The 16,218-nt window shown below is 37.8% G+C and overlaps 1 protein-coding gene across 1 annotated transcript in view; it reads left to right on the forward strand.

Moving 5' to 3' along the window:
- Positions 1-4,780: 4,780 nt before the first annotated feature.
- Positions 4,781-16,218, forward strand: part of ASB7 (ankyrin repeat and SOCS box containing 7) — a 39,452-nt gene continuing 28,014 nt past the window's right edge. Inside the window, exons 1-4 of the mRNA XM_069465793.1 lie at positions 4,781-5,286; positions 5,462-5,560; positions 10,982-11,103; positions 12,986-13,247. Coding sequence (XP_069321894.1) covers positions 13,037-13,247 — 211 coding nt within the window. The 5' untranslated portion in view covers positions 4,781-5,286; positions 5,462-5,560; positions 10,982-11,103; positions 12,986-13,036. The remainder of the gene's footprint in view (positions 5,287-5,461; positions 5,561-10,981; positions 11,104-12,985; positions 13,248-16,218) is intronic.

The raw sequence follows: 16,218 nt of genomic DNA on the forward strand, positions 1-16,218 counted from the left end.
AGCATTTTTTGAAAAATGGAAAACCTCCAGTGTACCAATATGGAAAACAAAACTCTTCTAACCTTAGCTGCTAAAATACGATTTTGTTTAAGTGGTGCTTCAGAATGAAACGTTTCATTGAAAGGTTTTCTTTAGTCATTCCCCTTTATCAGTCCAGGTCCTGTCCAATTTCCACTCTCCCCCACAACCCCCTCACCCCCACCCCAACAACAAAAACAACAAAACCCCACTACCAGTAACAGGGTAGAGTTTAGGGAATGTCTATAGATTTTACTGAACCCTTGAAATCTGTGCATACAGATAAGACTTGGTTTTCAGTTGATAAAATAAGGTTACCTACCTACCTCAGAAAGTATCACATACTTAAAGATGTGCAAAAAAACCACGTGGCTTATATGATAAAAACATTTATACGACTCAAGTAGGAGAATGCCAATACTCCTTTATTTATTAACCTTGAAAAGGTTCCTTTCTGCCTCTGGGCCTTGATACAATACTGTTCCTTCTGCTGAGAAAGCTCTTCTATCCACCTTCCCTTTTGTTTCAAGCTTAAATACAACTACCTCTGCCAAGGCTAGGTCCTCCTCCCGTGGCATTCTCAGTCTGCCAGCATCAGTGCTCTGTCTTACTAAATGTTAATGATCTCTGTAATACTTTGTGTGTATCTCCTGAGCTAGACTGTAAACTTCCCGTTAAGAGCTGCATGCTTGGTTCATCCCTTCTTCCCCAGCTCCTAGAATGGTGCCTGATACACAGTAGGTAGATACTTGTATTTGTTGACTATATTCCTGGCTGAAGATACATTTAGTAGTGTATACGACTAAAATAATCCTAAAATCAGTTCCAAAGTTTATTTTAGTACTGCTTGATCTCAAAAAATTTTAAAAATGCCATGTAATATTTAACTTCTGAATTTTAAATTACAATAAAAATTTCATGTCAAAAAATTATATAGTATAGTATCCACAGCAGGAATTGAGTTCTGACCTCATTCATTCTTTACTGTACTATACATCTGACAATGTGCTCAATAGAAGCAAGAAGCAAGACACACTGAAGTCGTATCTTAAAATTGTTGTGGCAGAGTGCAAATAAAAACTCCTCTAGAAGACATAAAACCGTAAAATTATAGGATAGGAGCTACAAGGCACCCAAAAGCTGCCAGTTAGTTTCCTTTCTTTCAGCATCATTTTTGCTGGGACAGTGGGACCAAGGTCTAATGTACAATTTCTTTACCCAGCCCCACTGCCTTTTCCTGCTACCAAGTTAGGCTACACGGTAGAGGATGGGGTCCACTGTGATGCATCTGTGTTTATGGTGGGTCTCTTTATTATACCCAGGTCACCAGACACTCCCTGCAGTTCCAGAACAGTACCTACTGTCAACTAGAACATAAACTGCTCATTTTCTCCACCACCAAGTGCTTTAAGGGCCAGGACACAGCCTTCTGGGCAGTGGTCCTTGACCTTGGTCACATACTGAAATCACTCAAACACTAGGGAAAATCTCTGAGCACTAGACTCCCTGGAGACCAGCTGAATCAGAATTGTTGCAGCAGGCATGGGCATTTTTCCAATTATAAAGTCTTTTTCTACTCAAGGAATAAACTCAATTCTGGTTGAGTCAGGGTTTTATGAATTAAACTTCATAAATATTTATCCTAAATTACTTCACTTATATGTTGTAAGATTAGTGCTTCAGTTTTTGTGAATTTGATATTACCTAAGTGAATGGGAAATGAAGTATGTCTGTTAAAACCCAATCAATATTAACTTGTTAAAAACATTCTGCAATCTAAACTGCTTTTATATCAATGAAAAGTTGTAGTACAAAAATTAGCAAATTTGAGAGCACCAATTCAATAAAGCAATTTAGAATTATCTAGTAGCACATTCTGTGAAATTTTGGCAACATTATGTTCCTTGGTTATGACAAAACTATACCTTTCAATTGTTTGAAGAATTGTTGTAACTTGCACACAGGATTTTAAGTGAAAACAAATTGCCAGAAATGTGGAAGAGCTGGGAATCAGGAGACAACTCAGTTACCAGGCTCCTCACCAAGAAGTTCTTAGATCTTCATCTCTCCATTGAGCCAGCATTTAGCACACACATTTCCTGAGCTACATGGGTGCTGAGGCTGCTGAAGACTGAATATGTTCTCCATAACTATTTACATATTTGTTCATTTCTTTCTCTCCCTTTCTTTCTTTTTAGAGTTCAAAACTGCCCGATTCTATAATTAGTGTTATAAAATTGAACTTATAAATCATATTTGCACTGCTAAAAAATTTTTCAACAATTTAAAGATCTAACTGCCCTTTATTAGCAATTCATGTACTAGGCAACATCGCATCTAAAGATTTAGAAAAGGTGCTCCCAATGAGCTAAGCAGAGGATGTGGGCTTTACAGGCAGAAAAGAGCTAAAGAAGAGAAAAGAGAGAAAAGCAGATTGGTCATTTCAAAGTTACTTTCCTTATAGGGTTAAAACAGAGGTGAGACTTCCTGATCATGGTGGCTCAGGTAAACTGAGTCCCTTCTGAGTCTCTGCAGAGAATCTCCTGTATTTTAGAAAACTGGCCCATTTCAAACTTTAATTTGATTACGTGGTACCTAGCACCAGTGGCTTCATTCTGATTTGGTCTGGTCTGTTGAGCCTAGTGCAGAAGCTTAGTCTAAAACAATGGCCTCCTACACATTTCATTTAACAATAGATATATACTTCATTTAACAATAGACACACCACTTTAAATTTATTTACATTGGAGTCTCACTGCTAAGAAAATAATAGAAAAATCATGGTAGAGTTGAAAGATCAATCGCTAGTAAAATTTAATACCGTTTAACAATCCTGAACATAACTGGGTTCTAATTATAATTCAGCTATCTACTTCAAGTAAAAAGGGAAATTCAAAAATTTGAAACTATAAAATGATTGCCTAGTATAATGGAATAAAAATAAAATAGCTGATTCTATCCTCACTGCCACTACTGCACTCCTACCTTTGACAGCTGCAACAGATCCCTTCGTAAGTGGTGGTATCTTGGCCCACCCCACATCCACTTCCTTCTGAAAAACCTCTCTACTTTCCTCAGGATAAAGTCCAAACCCCTAAACATGGCTTAGCAGGCCCTTCAAGATCTGACTCTTCAGGCCTTCTTACCTCTCTGTGCCTTAACCCCCAATCTCATTACTGATCATTATCCCCGCTACTCTGCTTCAGCTAGGCTGGCCTTTCTTGCAGTTCCTGTAAGCAGCAAATCTTATTCCAGCATACAAGGCTTTGCACTTTTGATTCTCTCTGCCTGGAAAATTCTTCCCCCACATCTTGGAATGGTTAACTTTTTGTCATTTGGATCGCTGCTCAAATGTCACTTCTTCAGAGACCCTTACTGACTACCTGTCGTAGTCCATTTCCTGTTGCTTATAACAGAATTCCTAAAATTGAGTAATTTATAAAGAAAGGGAATTTATTGCTTATAGCTTTGGAGGCTAAATGCAAGGTTGAAGGGCCACAACTGGTGAGGGACTTCTTCCTGGTTGGAGGAAGCGCTGCAAGGGGCTGAGTGTACTCAAGTGCTATATCAGGTCTCTCTTCTTCTTTTTATAAAACCATCAGTTCTACTCTCATGATAACCCGTTGACCCATTACCCCAATAATCCATGAATGAATTAATACATTCACGAAGGCAGAGCCCTCATGATTCGATCACCTTTTAAAAGCTCCATCTTTCAATATTGCCACATTGAGGAATAAGTTTTAACATGAGTTTTGAAGGGAACAAATATTCAAACCATAGCACTACCTATCTAAAATAGGCCACCACGTCCCAAACTCTATCCCATTATTTTGTTTGATCTTCATATAACATATCCCTCCCTATCTGATAATTTTGCGTTTGTCTGTCTCCCCTGAATCAGTATCTTGTTTACTGTGGTCTCCTCAACGACTAAAAGTGGCCAGGAACCACTTGCTAAATGAATAAATGTGCTTAATAAACATGTCTTGATTAGTCCATCTCGCATTTTTCCCACTCTCCCTTTCCATTCACGCCCAGGAATCCGTAAGGGTCGCTATCCTTCTAGGAAAAACCTTGAACCAGCATCCCATCCCAAAGGGAGTCCTCTCTTCCACGTGAGGCCAGGCATTCCCAGCCTGGTAACTAACGGTATCTCGGGGACCGACAGACACTCCAAGGACCGGGTACTAGCGTCTGAGAAGCGATGAGGAGGTGCAGCGCGACAGGGCGCTTCCCTCTTCGCTTCCTGGAGACTGCCATCTCCCAAACCGTAAGACCTAGACCAGCGCCTCAGACTGTTGCATTCACGCCTCCCTCGCAGCCGAGCTCAGCGGCCGTTTCCGGTTACCTGCCTAGGATCTAGCTCCGACCACAGACTCCACACCGCCATTCCAGGGAATACCTGCCCTCTCCGGGCCACCGTAGTTCACGGAAAGTACACGCTGGCCCCTCCTCCCGCATGCGTAGAGGCCCCGTTCGGTACAGCGTCTCTTAGCAACCGCTTCGAGTCTCTTTGCCAGGGGCGGAGCCTCGGAAGGCACCGCGGGGAAGCCAAGGGGGAAGTGAGTGAGACCAATCGGAAACGAGTTCCAGCCCCGATCGGCACGCCTCCTCTAATTGTCGCGAATGCAGAGGCAGCTTTACGGCAGGCAGGGGGTGGGGGGTGCTGGGGGTAAGGAGGAGAGAAGGAAGCAACCAGCCAACCAAGTCGCCCCCATCTCCCACCCCCACCCACTCCGGACCTGGTTTACGGCTCCAGGCTCAGGCTCCACTGCGATCGCTGATTGGTTGCTGAAGGCTTGGTCCCATCCCAGTGACCCCAAAGTGCTGGAGGGAGGGGGCGGGGGTGGCCCAGTGCAAAGTGCATCCCGCAAGCCCCCTGTCCGGAGACCCCACGCTGGCACTTCGGACCCTGTATGACCTGGGACCTAGCTGTCCCGAGACCTCCTGGGTCCCTTCGTAGCTGGAAGCCTCTGGCCCGGAACGCGGCAGCCCCCTGCTTCGAGCCCCTGGACCGGGACTGCCCCCCCACAACCCGAGCCGGGACTTCCTCCCTGCACCCCTGCCCGGAGGCTGCCCGGAGGCCAGGACCGCCACCTCCCGCCTGCTCGGCTGTCTGGATGCTCTCTGTGCTGGGGCCGTGAGGCACCGAGGAGGATCAGGAACACCCGGGTCCGGCCCTGTCTGGGGTGTTTCTTCAATGGAGAAGTTGGTGAGTGTGGAGGAGGCTGAAAGGAGGAAGAGAAACAGCAGCTGAGGAGACAGGTAAAGTCAGTTACCTTCCCCTAGGGGAAGGGGGCAGGCTGGGAGGGCAGGAGAAGAATCTCTGCTCCTTCACTGCCTGCTCTTGCCACTTCTCCAGCCCCTCTTTAGCTCCCCCTTCCCTGAGCCCCCTCCTCGCCCCTGAGGCACTACACCACTCATTGGTTTCTGTTTCTAGGTTTGAGCTGGCTAGAGGAGACAGGAAAGCTGGAAGGGGTCTGCCCACCCACCAGACAAGCAGCAGAAACAGTGCCTCTGACCAGCATCCTCTGTAAAGGTAATAAGCCAGCTCTCCCCTCCCCCATTGTTTATTCCTGGCCCCTACCTCATTAAGCGGTGCTTTATTTTCAGGGTGGTTTCCTGGGAATGCACCCTTTCCTAGCCCCCAGTTTCCTAGCGAAACAAAAACACTGCCCATACCTAATTCTTAACATTTTAATAACTTCTCTACCCAAGAAATATATTTTTTCTCTTTCTGTACAGTGTGTTTCTGTGTTGTGCATTATCTTTCGGTACACTGTGCCATTTATTCTGCTCTGAGGCCTTGAGACCTTTTTGTAGCTCCCTAGCCTTCCTTACTCTCATAGGAATTCCTCAATTCCTTGTTAATTGCTTGTTAATTCTGAATGACTTTGCTTTTTAATTAAACCACAGTTTAATGTTTCCCCCCTTACTCCTTCTCATCACCTTTCCTCTACCTACATCAGAAAATCTTTTGAGTTACCTGAGAGTGGTTTGGTGGGGAAAGGTAAATTAATGGTTTGACATTTATGAATTTCAGAAAATAAATTGATTTTATTTCCTAGTAAGAAGCGGATGTGTGTACCTTAATAGTGTGCATGGCACGAAGGCGATGTCAGCCTTCCTGAAGCACTTACATACAATTAACTCTCTTGGTGTGTGTGGGGGGTGGGGGGGAGAGAAATGTGAACGGGCTCTGAAACTTATAAAGATATAAATAATATTTGTTACACCTCAGATTTTGTAGAAGAACTTTTAAAAATTTACACAATATCTTGTTAACAATTATTTAAGTCTCAATAATTTAAATAGAAAGTCACCTTTTGGTGTGTTAAATAGCTGGGGCTTAATTTTGATACTCTTCATAGATAAGATTTCTCATTTCAAAACTTTTACAGAGAATTTGCTAGGTTGAAATTTATGCATCTTATTTATTGGTCACATTTCTGCTCCCATATTTTGTTGCTGCCTCTGAAAATGCACTAAAGGTAAGTTTAGGAGATTAATGGAATTGCTAAAGAGGGGATATGAGCATAGAAAGTATACAAGAGTTAAATCCAAAATTACTCAGATCAATGACTTTTCTAACATTCCATAGCAAGAGTATAAAGTGACTTGTTAATCTCAGTTATTTTAATATCTCAGATTATTTATGGGATTTTTGGTACAAAGCAGTACTTAAAGTAGCAGAAGTTAAGATTTTTGATTTACCGTGTTCCACTGGACTTTCTGTCTTCCACAAAAAGAAATTAATATCTTTAGTGATTATATTCTCAAAACCATACCTAAAGATGCTTTTAAGGGGATCGGAGGGTTTACATATTCTTGAGATGAGACCTGGAACTGGATGCCAAAGGAAGAGAGTCCCGAATGGGATTTAGAATCAATATCTATCAATTATTGTTCCACGGTGAAAATTTAGGGCGGTCTTTATATTTATATGTAGGGAATCAAGGGTAATTGACTACTTCATTTCAGTAAAATTTGTGCAGAAATCTATAAAGTTAAAGGCTAATATTTACTATTTAAGTGTGGAATTCCCCAGAGAGATCCCTAATGATTACCTTAGAACTTTTTTAAAAATACTAAAATATTTGCAGTATGTTTCTAAGATCAAAATAAAGTACTATGTATTTTGTATTCAAGTCTCTTGGTCAAATATTTTTTTCTGCTTTAGATTTAACCCCTAGGATGTTTTTGTTTTTGAGGGTGTTTTCACATGAGATGGTAAGGGAGAGGGTCTGTGGCTAGTCAAGCATGTAAGGTAAATAGGGGACACTGCTTGCTCCTGGTTCCCAGCCAGTTCATTCTCGTTGCTTAAATAGTATTTCATGGATCCTCTCATCTTTTAATGGCTTTTCTAAAGTTAGGGAATATGTATAAATTGTCAGGATCTGTTAATGTTTCTAATATTAGCACTATTGAGAGTATTTGGTTTAGGTTGTGCCAAATATTTAAAGTATTTAATTTGGGTATTTATTTACCAACGTGGAATTCACCTTGTGGCCTAATGGTTAAAATTCTGTGTTTTCACCCCTGCAGCCTGGGTTCAATTCCTGGTCAGGGAGTGAGTCTCTCTCAGTTCAATATTTACCAACATGGCCAGTTAGGTAGTTTATATTTTTCAACCCGGCAATTAATTTTGTGTTAATTCTATTGCTAGTCATGTGGTTTGGGGAAAAAAAAATTTTGATTTATTTGGTAACTAAATACAGATTCTCACATAGAATAATTGATTGTATTTGAGTGATTCATCTTTGTATGTCATAGCCAATACTTATATTCCTTACACCAATTATTTAATATTATGACATACACAGTATCTCTTTATTTTGTTCACATTTAACTTTGGTAACATAGAAGTATGCACCATTTCTAAAAAAGCTAAAGTCAGATATAGTTTATATTAGCATATCTAATACCTGACTTTCAGCCTTTCATTTCATTCTCAACTGAATGTACTTCTTAAGTAGAATCACTGTCTCCTTTCTTGTAAACTTCCTAGGCACTGGTACCAAGCTGCTAAGATGATATTGGCAGACATGACTTAATATGATAATATTGACAAGATCTTATCATTTATAATACTTGTGATTTAAGCTTTGAGTTGGGTCTGGATAAGTGAACCTAAAATTTTCTCTATTGCCTCATACACACTTCATGAAAATTATTGGTTTTTCTGTTTAAACTTATGTGAGTCATAGATAAGTTGTATATGATAATAAATCCTTATGTTGTACAGAGGCAGTAATTTGGAGGAAATACAAATACTCTTATTTGTTTTGGAACATAAACACTATGCTATGTTGAGTGACACTAAAATAATTCTACTTTATTTTGGGTTCCAGGCTCTTGTCATACAAGTAGAGCTCATCAACATGCATTTCAGCCATTTTATACATTTTGGTTGGGCTTTGTAGTATTTCTGCATCCATCTTCCCTCTTAAGTTTTGTGAACCATTAGTAGATTTTTTTTCCTCAGAGCCAATGTCCTTGGAGTTGATTTTATTTCTTTACCAGCATGTATCTTTGTTTACTTTGCAAAGAAATGCTCATTTCTTTTTTTGAGTACCAAACCAATATCTTGTTTCTAGTTTATGTGAAATCAGAAGGCACAGTTCTCATTTGTATCACTTAATCAAAAAATATGTGGACTTTTAGTGAAAATAATATGTAAAAAGCCATTAATGTCTAATCATTTACACCAAAGGAAATTGAGGAAATGTGGTCAAATTTGGTGAAGTTTATGTAATTTTGGACAGGTCTTAAACATCTTGTTTTATGTTTACTCTTCACTCTATTTTATCAGTATAGACTTTTTCTTCTAACTATGTGAAGCAAGAAGTTTTGATTTTAACAAAATGAAGTTCACTTGGCATCTGTATGGAAAGTGGGTGGTAATGTATTTTAATTTCTAAATTTGTGATTTCTAATATGGCCAACAGAAGAAAGGCTTGGAAGCTTAGATTGTTTTGATTGTTTTCTCTTGATCCCCATGTAGACTGGAAAAGAAAGTCTTCCTTGTTTGTATACTTTTTTCTTTTTTTCTGACTGTTAAAACTAGAATGGAATTTCTACAGAATGCATGCTCAGAGTAGCAGTAGTTCCTGAGTCCACAAGGTATCATTAATTTAAGACAACTTACATTGAATATATGTTATTTAGAAAATTACCTCCTTTGGTATATTCCTTTATTTTATAGTGTCATTGCCACTTCTCTAGAGAGGCAGGGGGTGCTGAGGACACAGTTAAAAGTAAGGTGCCCAGTGAAGTTAATTCTTAAAATGTAGAAGTAGCTTGTGTGAAAACTGATCACATAATGTTCATTTGTGGAAATGTGTGAAGCTCATAATTGGAGACATTGGTTTGCATTTTTTAAATAAATTTTAGTATAGTTTAAGATTTACAGAAAAATTATGAAGATAGTATAGAGTTCCCTCATAACTCCAAATCCAGTTTTTTCTATTAACATCTTACATTAACATATATGTTTATCACCTCCTTGAGAAGGAACTATCTACACAAATTATTTGGAATTCTGAACAAAAGATTTATTTCTCCCCCCTTTATTCAATCTGTTTTTCATATTAATAAGGACTTAATTGATACTCATTTTATACTTTGGGTTATAATCCAATACTGCTTTAAGTATTTTGTTGCTCAGATTGTTCCTCTTTGGCCATTGAGAGCTCTTTCAGTTGTCTCCTGTGTCCCTTTGACATACCCACCCCATCATTGTGTTTTTCTTTAAGCACTTCCCTCCTTTCTAGCACGATAAGATGCTCTAGGCTCATCTTGTGTATTTCCTGCCTCAGTCTTAGAATCCGCCATTTCTATAAGGATTGTTCTGCATATTTTACAGCTTGCCTTGTAGAAGTTTGGATCACGTCTACTTCATTTATTTAGAAATAATAGAGTTATAAATCAAATTTTATTTCCAAGTGGAAGTTGGCGAAGTCTCTTTGCTTTCCTTGAAGAAGTTTGACAAGGAAAAATAGGATGCAAAAAGAAGAAAAAGTAGAAGTGGACTATACTAATTTGGATTGGTTGAAAATTTTGGTGTGCAGTCAGCAGTACCTACAACTTTTTAGTACGGCAGCATGTCAGTTTGCCAGGTGGCCTAACTTTTCCTTGTCTGAAGGTTTAAGTGATACCTGCTACCAGGGGATAGGGTGGTAGTTCTCCCAATACATAATTCCTACAGGGATTCTAGTGTGATGAATGGAAGTCACCTTGCATGTGTCCTTAATCCTTAATGGAATTTACAGAGCTAGGATTTAATTGACATGCAGAAAGATCCCTTTTCTTTTAGTTCTAGCGTGTTTTTTTTTTTTTTTTTTTTTTTTTTCAGAATTCTTGTGGGGAAGCCAGCAAGAGTGTTGTTAATGTTTTATCTAGTTTGGTGTATGCATAAAGGAATAACAATTTCAAAGTGATTGACCTGATGCCTTTAGGGCATATGAAGAACTAGCATTTAAAGACACAGTCTTTTAGTTGTCACAGATTACGTTTTGCCCCTGGCCACCTGCTGCATCGAATGCACACATATTCTCATTTTAGTCCTGTTTAGAAAGAGCGGGGGTCTAATGGTGTCAGTTAAAAAGTAATGAAAATGAAATAAATCTGAAAGTATATTCTCAGTAGAGGAAAAAGAAGGATCTATACTTGCATCCAAATTCCAAATGTGTGATTTATTATTTTCTTTATTTACTCTTTTTCAAAAAACTGCATTTGGGGAGAAAAAAATCCTGAAACTAAATCATATTTACTAGAGATGAATATATGTAACTCGAGACTATTTTTTCTAAGAATTGACCTGAGTTCTTTCTCTGCTCTGTAGATTTGTTGTAAAAGTACTGAAATTTAAGGTCACAAGTTCACCAAAGGGTAGACTGCAGGCAGCTATGATTCTTTATTATTTTAAGGAATTTCTCTATGATTGTTATTTTGTTTTTAGGTTAAGGAGGCTTTTTTGCTCTGCAGTCTGGGCACACCCTGAGCCCCCTCCCCACAATGCTGTATGTGCACAATGGTTATTAGGCAATCCACACATCAAGAGAAGGGGCACTCTTCCATAAGGTAAGGCGAGTCAGGGTCATTGGTTGTCTGTGCTGTGAGGGGGAAAACTTAGTTTAACTTTTACTTTTCTCTTTTAAATTAGCTAATATACACTACGTATACCACTCACGAAAACAAAATCCAGGTTTGTTTTGATCTTGTTTCAATCTTTTTCTTGCATGGTAGACCTCATTTAAGTGCCAACATTATCATTTCATTTAAACAAATGTTAAAGGTGATTGTGAGCATATAGTAATAGTTTTCATTAATTCCTTCTGACGGTTTTCAACATTTTCTCTTATAACACTGAGAACAAGCAAAAGTCTATTCTGAAAGGATTCTCATCTTAAAATTTCTAAGACAAGAGACAATTTTAATGAAGTAGTTAAGCGAAGAGATAAGGGGGAGTCTTTGTTTATTAAGAAAACAAGTTGTCAAGAAAGCTTTTATTTCTCAGTTTTCTCTGAGGAATTAGCTATTTGTAGCAGTGGCTTGATATTTTTAAACCGTAACACTTAGTGATACTTATGAGTATGTAACAACACCATTTTCTATGTATAAAACAACATAGGATGTTTGTATTCTTGAGCTGTGATTATTCAACCTAAGTTAGGCTTAAATTTACCTTTGTACAGTCTATAACAAGAAGTTTTGCAAGGTAAATTATTATTGGTAGCAAGATTATCCTGAGATGTCTAACCTACATATGAGAACAAAATGTCTTTAAAGGGCTTTATCACAATTGTTTGTTATTTTTAGAAATGGAAGCTACTAATTAAGAGATGAATCTAATCTATTCCTTCAAATTAGCCCAGTTGAAATGGCTTTCTAGAAGGTCATTAGTTTAGGTTTCTCTATGTATTTAAAAACTGAAAACCATAATGAAAATTTTTTGTACACATATAAGATGCAACTTTTCACGGTTGCAATTTGGACTTTTCCTATTTGTATGAGAATCTCATTTTATACTGAGTTTTAGTACACACCTCTTTTGTGACCTTTTAGAGACTGTGGAATCCACTGTACTACTTTTCCTTTAAAATAATTTTATCATGGGGTTAATCACCACATTGTTTGGATTCATAGAATTTTAAAATACATTGTATGATCTTGCTACTTTGAATATTTAGAGAGTAAAACTTCTAGAAAACAGAAATTAGAAAAACGCAGAAGAGAATGTGACAAAAAAAGGGATAGTAAAATGTTCATTAAATAAAATGGGGAGGATAGAAAGAAAAACAGAAATAAACAAAAGGAAGGTAAATATAATTCAAACATTTTACTCTAATTTACTTAACCTGGCTCATTTTTTCTCCTTCCAACCTTCCACACTTTGGGCTAAAAATAAAATATTGTTAAAATCCTTTAGATAACCAGCCTAAAGATTTTTTTAAAACCCCTTTTCATAATTGTTTGTAGTCTTCATAGTATATCGCTTGTCCATTTGATAGCCATGTTTACTAACTCTGATCTGTGATGGAACTTTTGAATGGTGTGTAACTTAAATCTTCTCCGTGGTGCATCAAGTAAATCAGAACTCCTAAGTCAGATATTAATCTGATTCCTCTGACGTCTCCCATCCTGTTGCCTGACATCACCTCCCATTTTACCTAAAATAATGTCGTTATGTTCGTAGGTTGTTTGCTTTGAGTTTTCAAGAGGCTGCAGAAGAAATTTTCTGTTTCAGGAGTTTAGAAGTTTATGTCTTGCCTTCCTTTAGTAATCGTTTATAATCTTAGGGAAATTACTGAAAGTTTTAGTCTTAACTATATGTTAACTACTAGTGTCAACTGTCATTAATAAGTTTTACTGATTTAGCAAATGGAAAATTCTGTAATATTTAATGGACACAGTATCAGGAGTCCAGTATTCTAAATTTCATATATTCTACCTTCCCTTAAAGGCTGATCCCTGTGACCTAATGAATCCTTTGTAAAAACTGGACTCAGCTAGGATGTTACACCACCATTGTCGAAGGAACCCTGAACTCCAGGAAGAATTGCAGATTCAGGCTGCAGTAGCCGCCGGGGATGTTCACACAGTACGAAAGATGTTAGAACAAGGCTATTCTCCGAATGGCCGAGATGCTAATGGCTGGACCCTGCTACATTTCTCTGCAGCAAGAGGGAAGGAAAGATGTGTTCGGGTATTTCTAGAACACGGAGGTGAGTTTATTAGAAGCGAACCTTTTTTCCCAAGAAGAAACTTAAAATGAAATTATGTTTAGTTTAAAATGTATGTGTACGTGTATAATTTTTAATGTTTCTCTTTTGTTAATACTCAACATCTTACTTTCTCCTTTGGGAAGATGTTATGATTATACTGAGTTTTATTTAAAACCAGATTGTTTAAAAGATCAGTTTTGTGAATGGGATTTTTTCCTCTTGCAACTGTAGTTTCTCTACAGCTGGGTTTTCCCAGGTTATTTCAACTAAGTAACACTTCTAGGGGCTGTCTGGTTGCTTTTGTTTCTGAAGCAGAAGTGGCTGCAGTACCTGCAATTAGAGAATTGCACAAGTTTCCCCTGTTGATAATTGCTCAAGCAGATAGACCTAGTACAGGTTCCTTTAAACATCATGGCCCCAATGATACCCTATCTTTTGAATTTACTTCTTTTTATTTTGGATGCTTTCTTTTATTATCATTGTTTTAGAGCACTTGCCTTTTCCAGAGGTGTATTTAGTTTGTAGGTATCCTACAAGGTGATTGGTTATCAGAGTTCTAAATTTGTTTAAATGTGTGCAATTGGGAACTACATTTGACATTTTATGTTTTTGTTTTGAAAAACTGTCCAATCCCATAAGGTTTTTAAACTAATAATTATCCTAAATTAATTACTGGTTCCTCCAGTTGAATTTCAGCTTAATTTTCCTAAAGATGGATTATATATATCTTATCCTGTATACCCATATTGCCTCTGTAAATTACAGTGGTAAGCAGCTTGGTTGGGGGCTCAAGTTACATATGTGCCATTCTAGGACCTGAATTGCTCATTGGCAGTAATTTAGTTTCCTTCCTAAGGTGTACTTTGTTACAAAACTAGCTAAACTTACTTGCATTCTGAAGTGCAGAAAAATGTTGGGAGTCCCACAGGTCTCATGAGGATCTTATCAATTATATGAATATTTCATTATGAAGGCTGTCACTGAACTAATTGCAAGACCATGCTTACCCTGAAACTAGGAGTAGTCGCATGTCCTTGGGACCCAGAAATGGGAATTATATGCCTGAAATAGTTGACTATTAACAGGACCAGAAATTTGCTGGCCTGTGCCTACTTCGTAGCTATCTTCCGCGTCATTTCAGCTTACAACTTGAAAACCTCAGTTAGGAAGTTAATGAAGGGGAAATGTAAGTGGAATGCCAGGAGAAAGATCTGAAAAAACTATAAGGTGGGTGTAGGATCAGAACACTTAAAATTCTAGCAGTGCTTAGTAAAATTAAGACCGAGATCAGAGCTCACATGTTTTATTCCACCTAGTCCTATTAATTTCCACTTCCACCAGCCTCACTTTAAAAAAAAAATTAATTAAAAAAAGTTGCATTATTCAGGTTAATACATGAATGTTGTCTCCTTAAAATCAATCTTCAAATAAATTACCAATACAGCCAAAGTCCCTTTGACCACCCCCAGTCCTTGTCTGCCTACCACTGCCTGGAAGTAACCATGGGTATGAATTTGGTTTGGTGCTTATCCTTCTAGAGCATTTCCTATTAATATTACATGGCCTCATAGAAATTATGTTGTATTGTGTTGTCTGTGGTTTTAGAACATAAATGATATGCTGACTGTATAATTCTGCAACTTTTGTTTTTTATTCAACTATATGACTTAAAGTTTTTTAAGTATACTGGGTCTGTAAACTTTTTCTATAAAAGACCAGAAAGTAAATATTTTAGGCTTTGTGGTCCATACTGTCTCTGTTGTAACTGCTCAACTCTGCTGTTGTAGCATGAAAGTAGCCATAGATAGTATGTAAAGTAATAGGTGTTTCTGTGTTCCAATAAAACTTTATTAAACCAATGGTGGGAAAAAAGAAAAAGGAAAAAACCAATAAGGACCAGATTTGACTTATGGGTGATAGTTTTTGAATCCTGTTCTCTCTTTCTCCATGTATCCAGTCGTGCAGCATAGCATTTTGGTCAATGATGGACTTCATTAACAATGGTAGTCCTATAAGATTATAATAGCATTTTTACTGTACCTTTTTTATGTTGAGATATATTTAGATACACAAATATTTACCATCGTGTTACAATTGCCTACCATATTCAGTACAGCAACATGCCGTACAAGCTTGTAGCTTTGGAGCAATAGGCACACAGCCTAGATGTGTAGTACTATCTAGGTTTGTGTAAGTACATTCTGTGATGTTTGCACAATGATGAAATCTCCTAATGACATATTTCTCAGAACATATCCCCATTGTTACATAACACATACCTATGTATATGTATATATTTTAATTGCTTTATTGAGCTATAATTCACATACCATTCAAGTCACACATTTAAAGCGTACAATTCAGTGGCCTCTGGTATGGTCACAGAGTTAGACATGCATCACCACAATCAATTTTAGAACATTTTTACTGCCCCCAAAGAAACCTTTACTAGTTCTATATTAATACATACAGATTTACTTTGTTCTTTTCAACTGCTGAATATAGTATTTACAAGTATGGATATACCATCATTTGTTTAACCATTCTCTTTCATTGAAAATGACTGAAATTTTCTCAGCAGATTTTATTTTTTGAGAGGGTAATGCTTCCATACATTTAGGAACCACATTAAAGCTACTATAGACTGATCAATGAGGGGGAAATACCTTGTTTTTAGCTCCAGTCCCTTAGTTTTCTTCCCAGGGGCTGTCACTTTTACTGGTTTCTTTTGTACCCTGCAGAGAGAGTCTGTGCAAATAGGCATAAATATTTTTCCATCTTCTATCTTCTAGCCTGCTTCCCTTTTTTTAATGTTCTGTTCTGCATCTCAATTTTTTTTCACGTAACAGTGAGCTTGGTTCCTTGTCAATATATGACTCTCTTTCGGATTCCATTGTATAGATGTAATTTATTTACGCCTATCTTCTATTGTTGGACATTTTAAGTTGTTTCCATTTTTCTGCTACTGAAA

This window comes from Eulemur rufifrons, chromosome 3 (assembly GCF_041146395.1).
Source record: "Eulemur rufifrons isolate Redbay chromosome 3, OSU_ERuf_1, whole genome shotgun sequence".
NCBI lineage: Eukaryota > Metazoa > Chordata > Mammalia > Primates > Lemuridae > Eulemur > Eulemur rufifrons.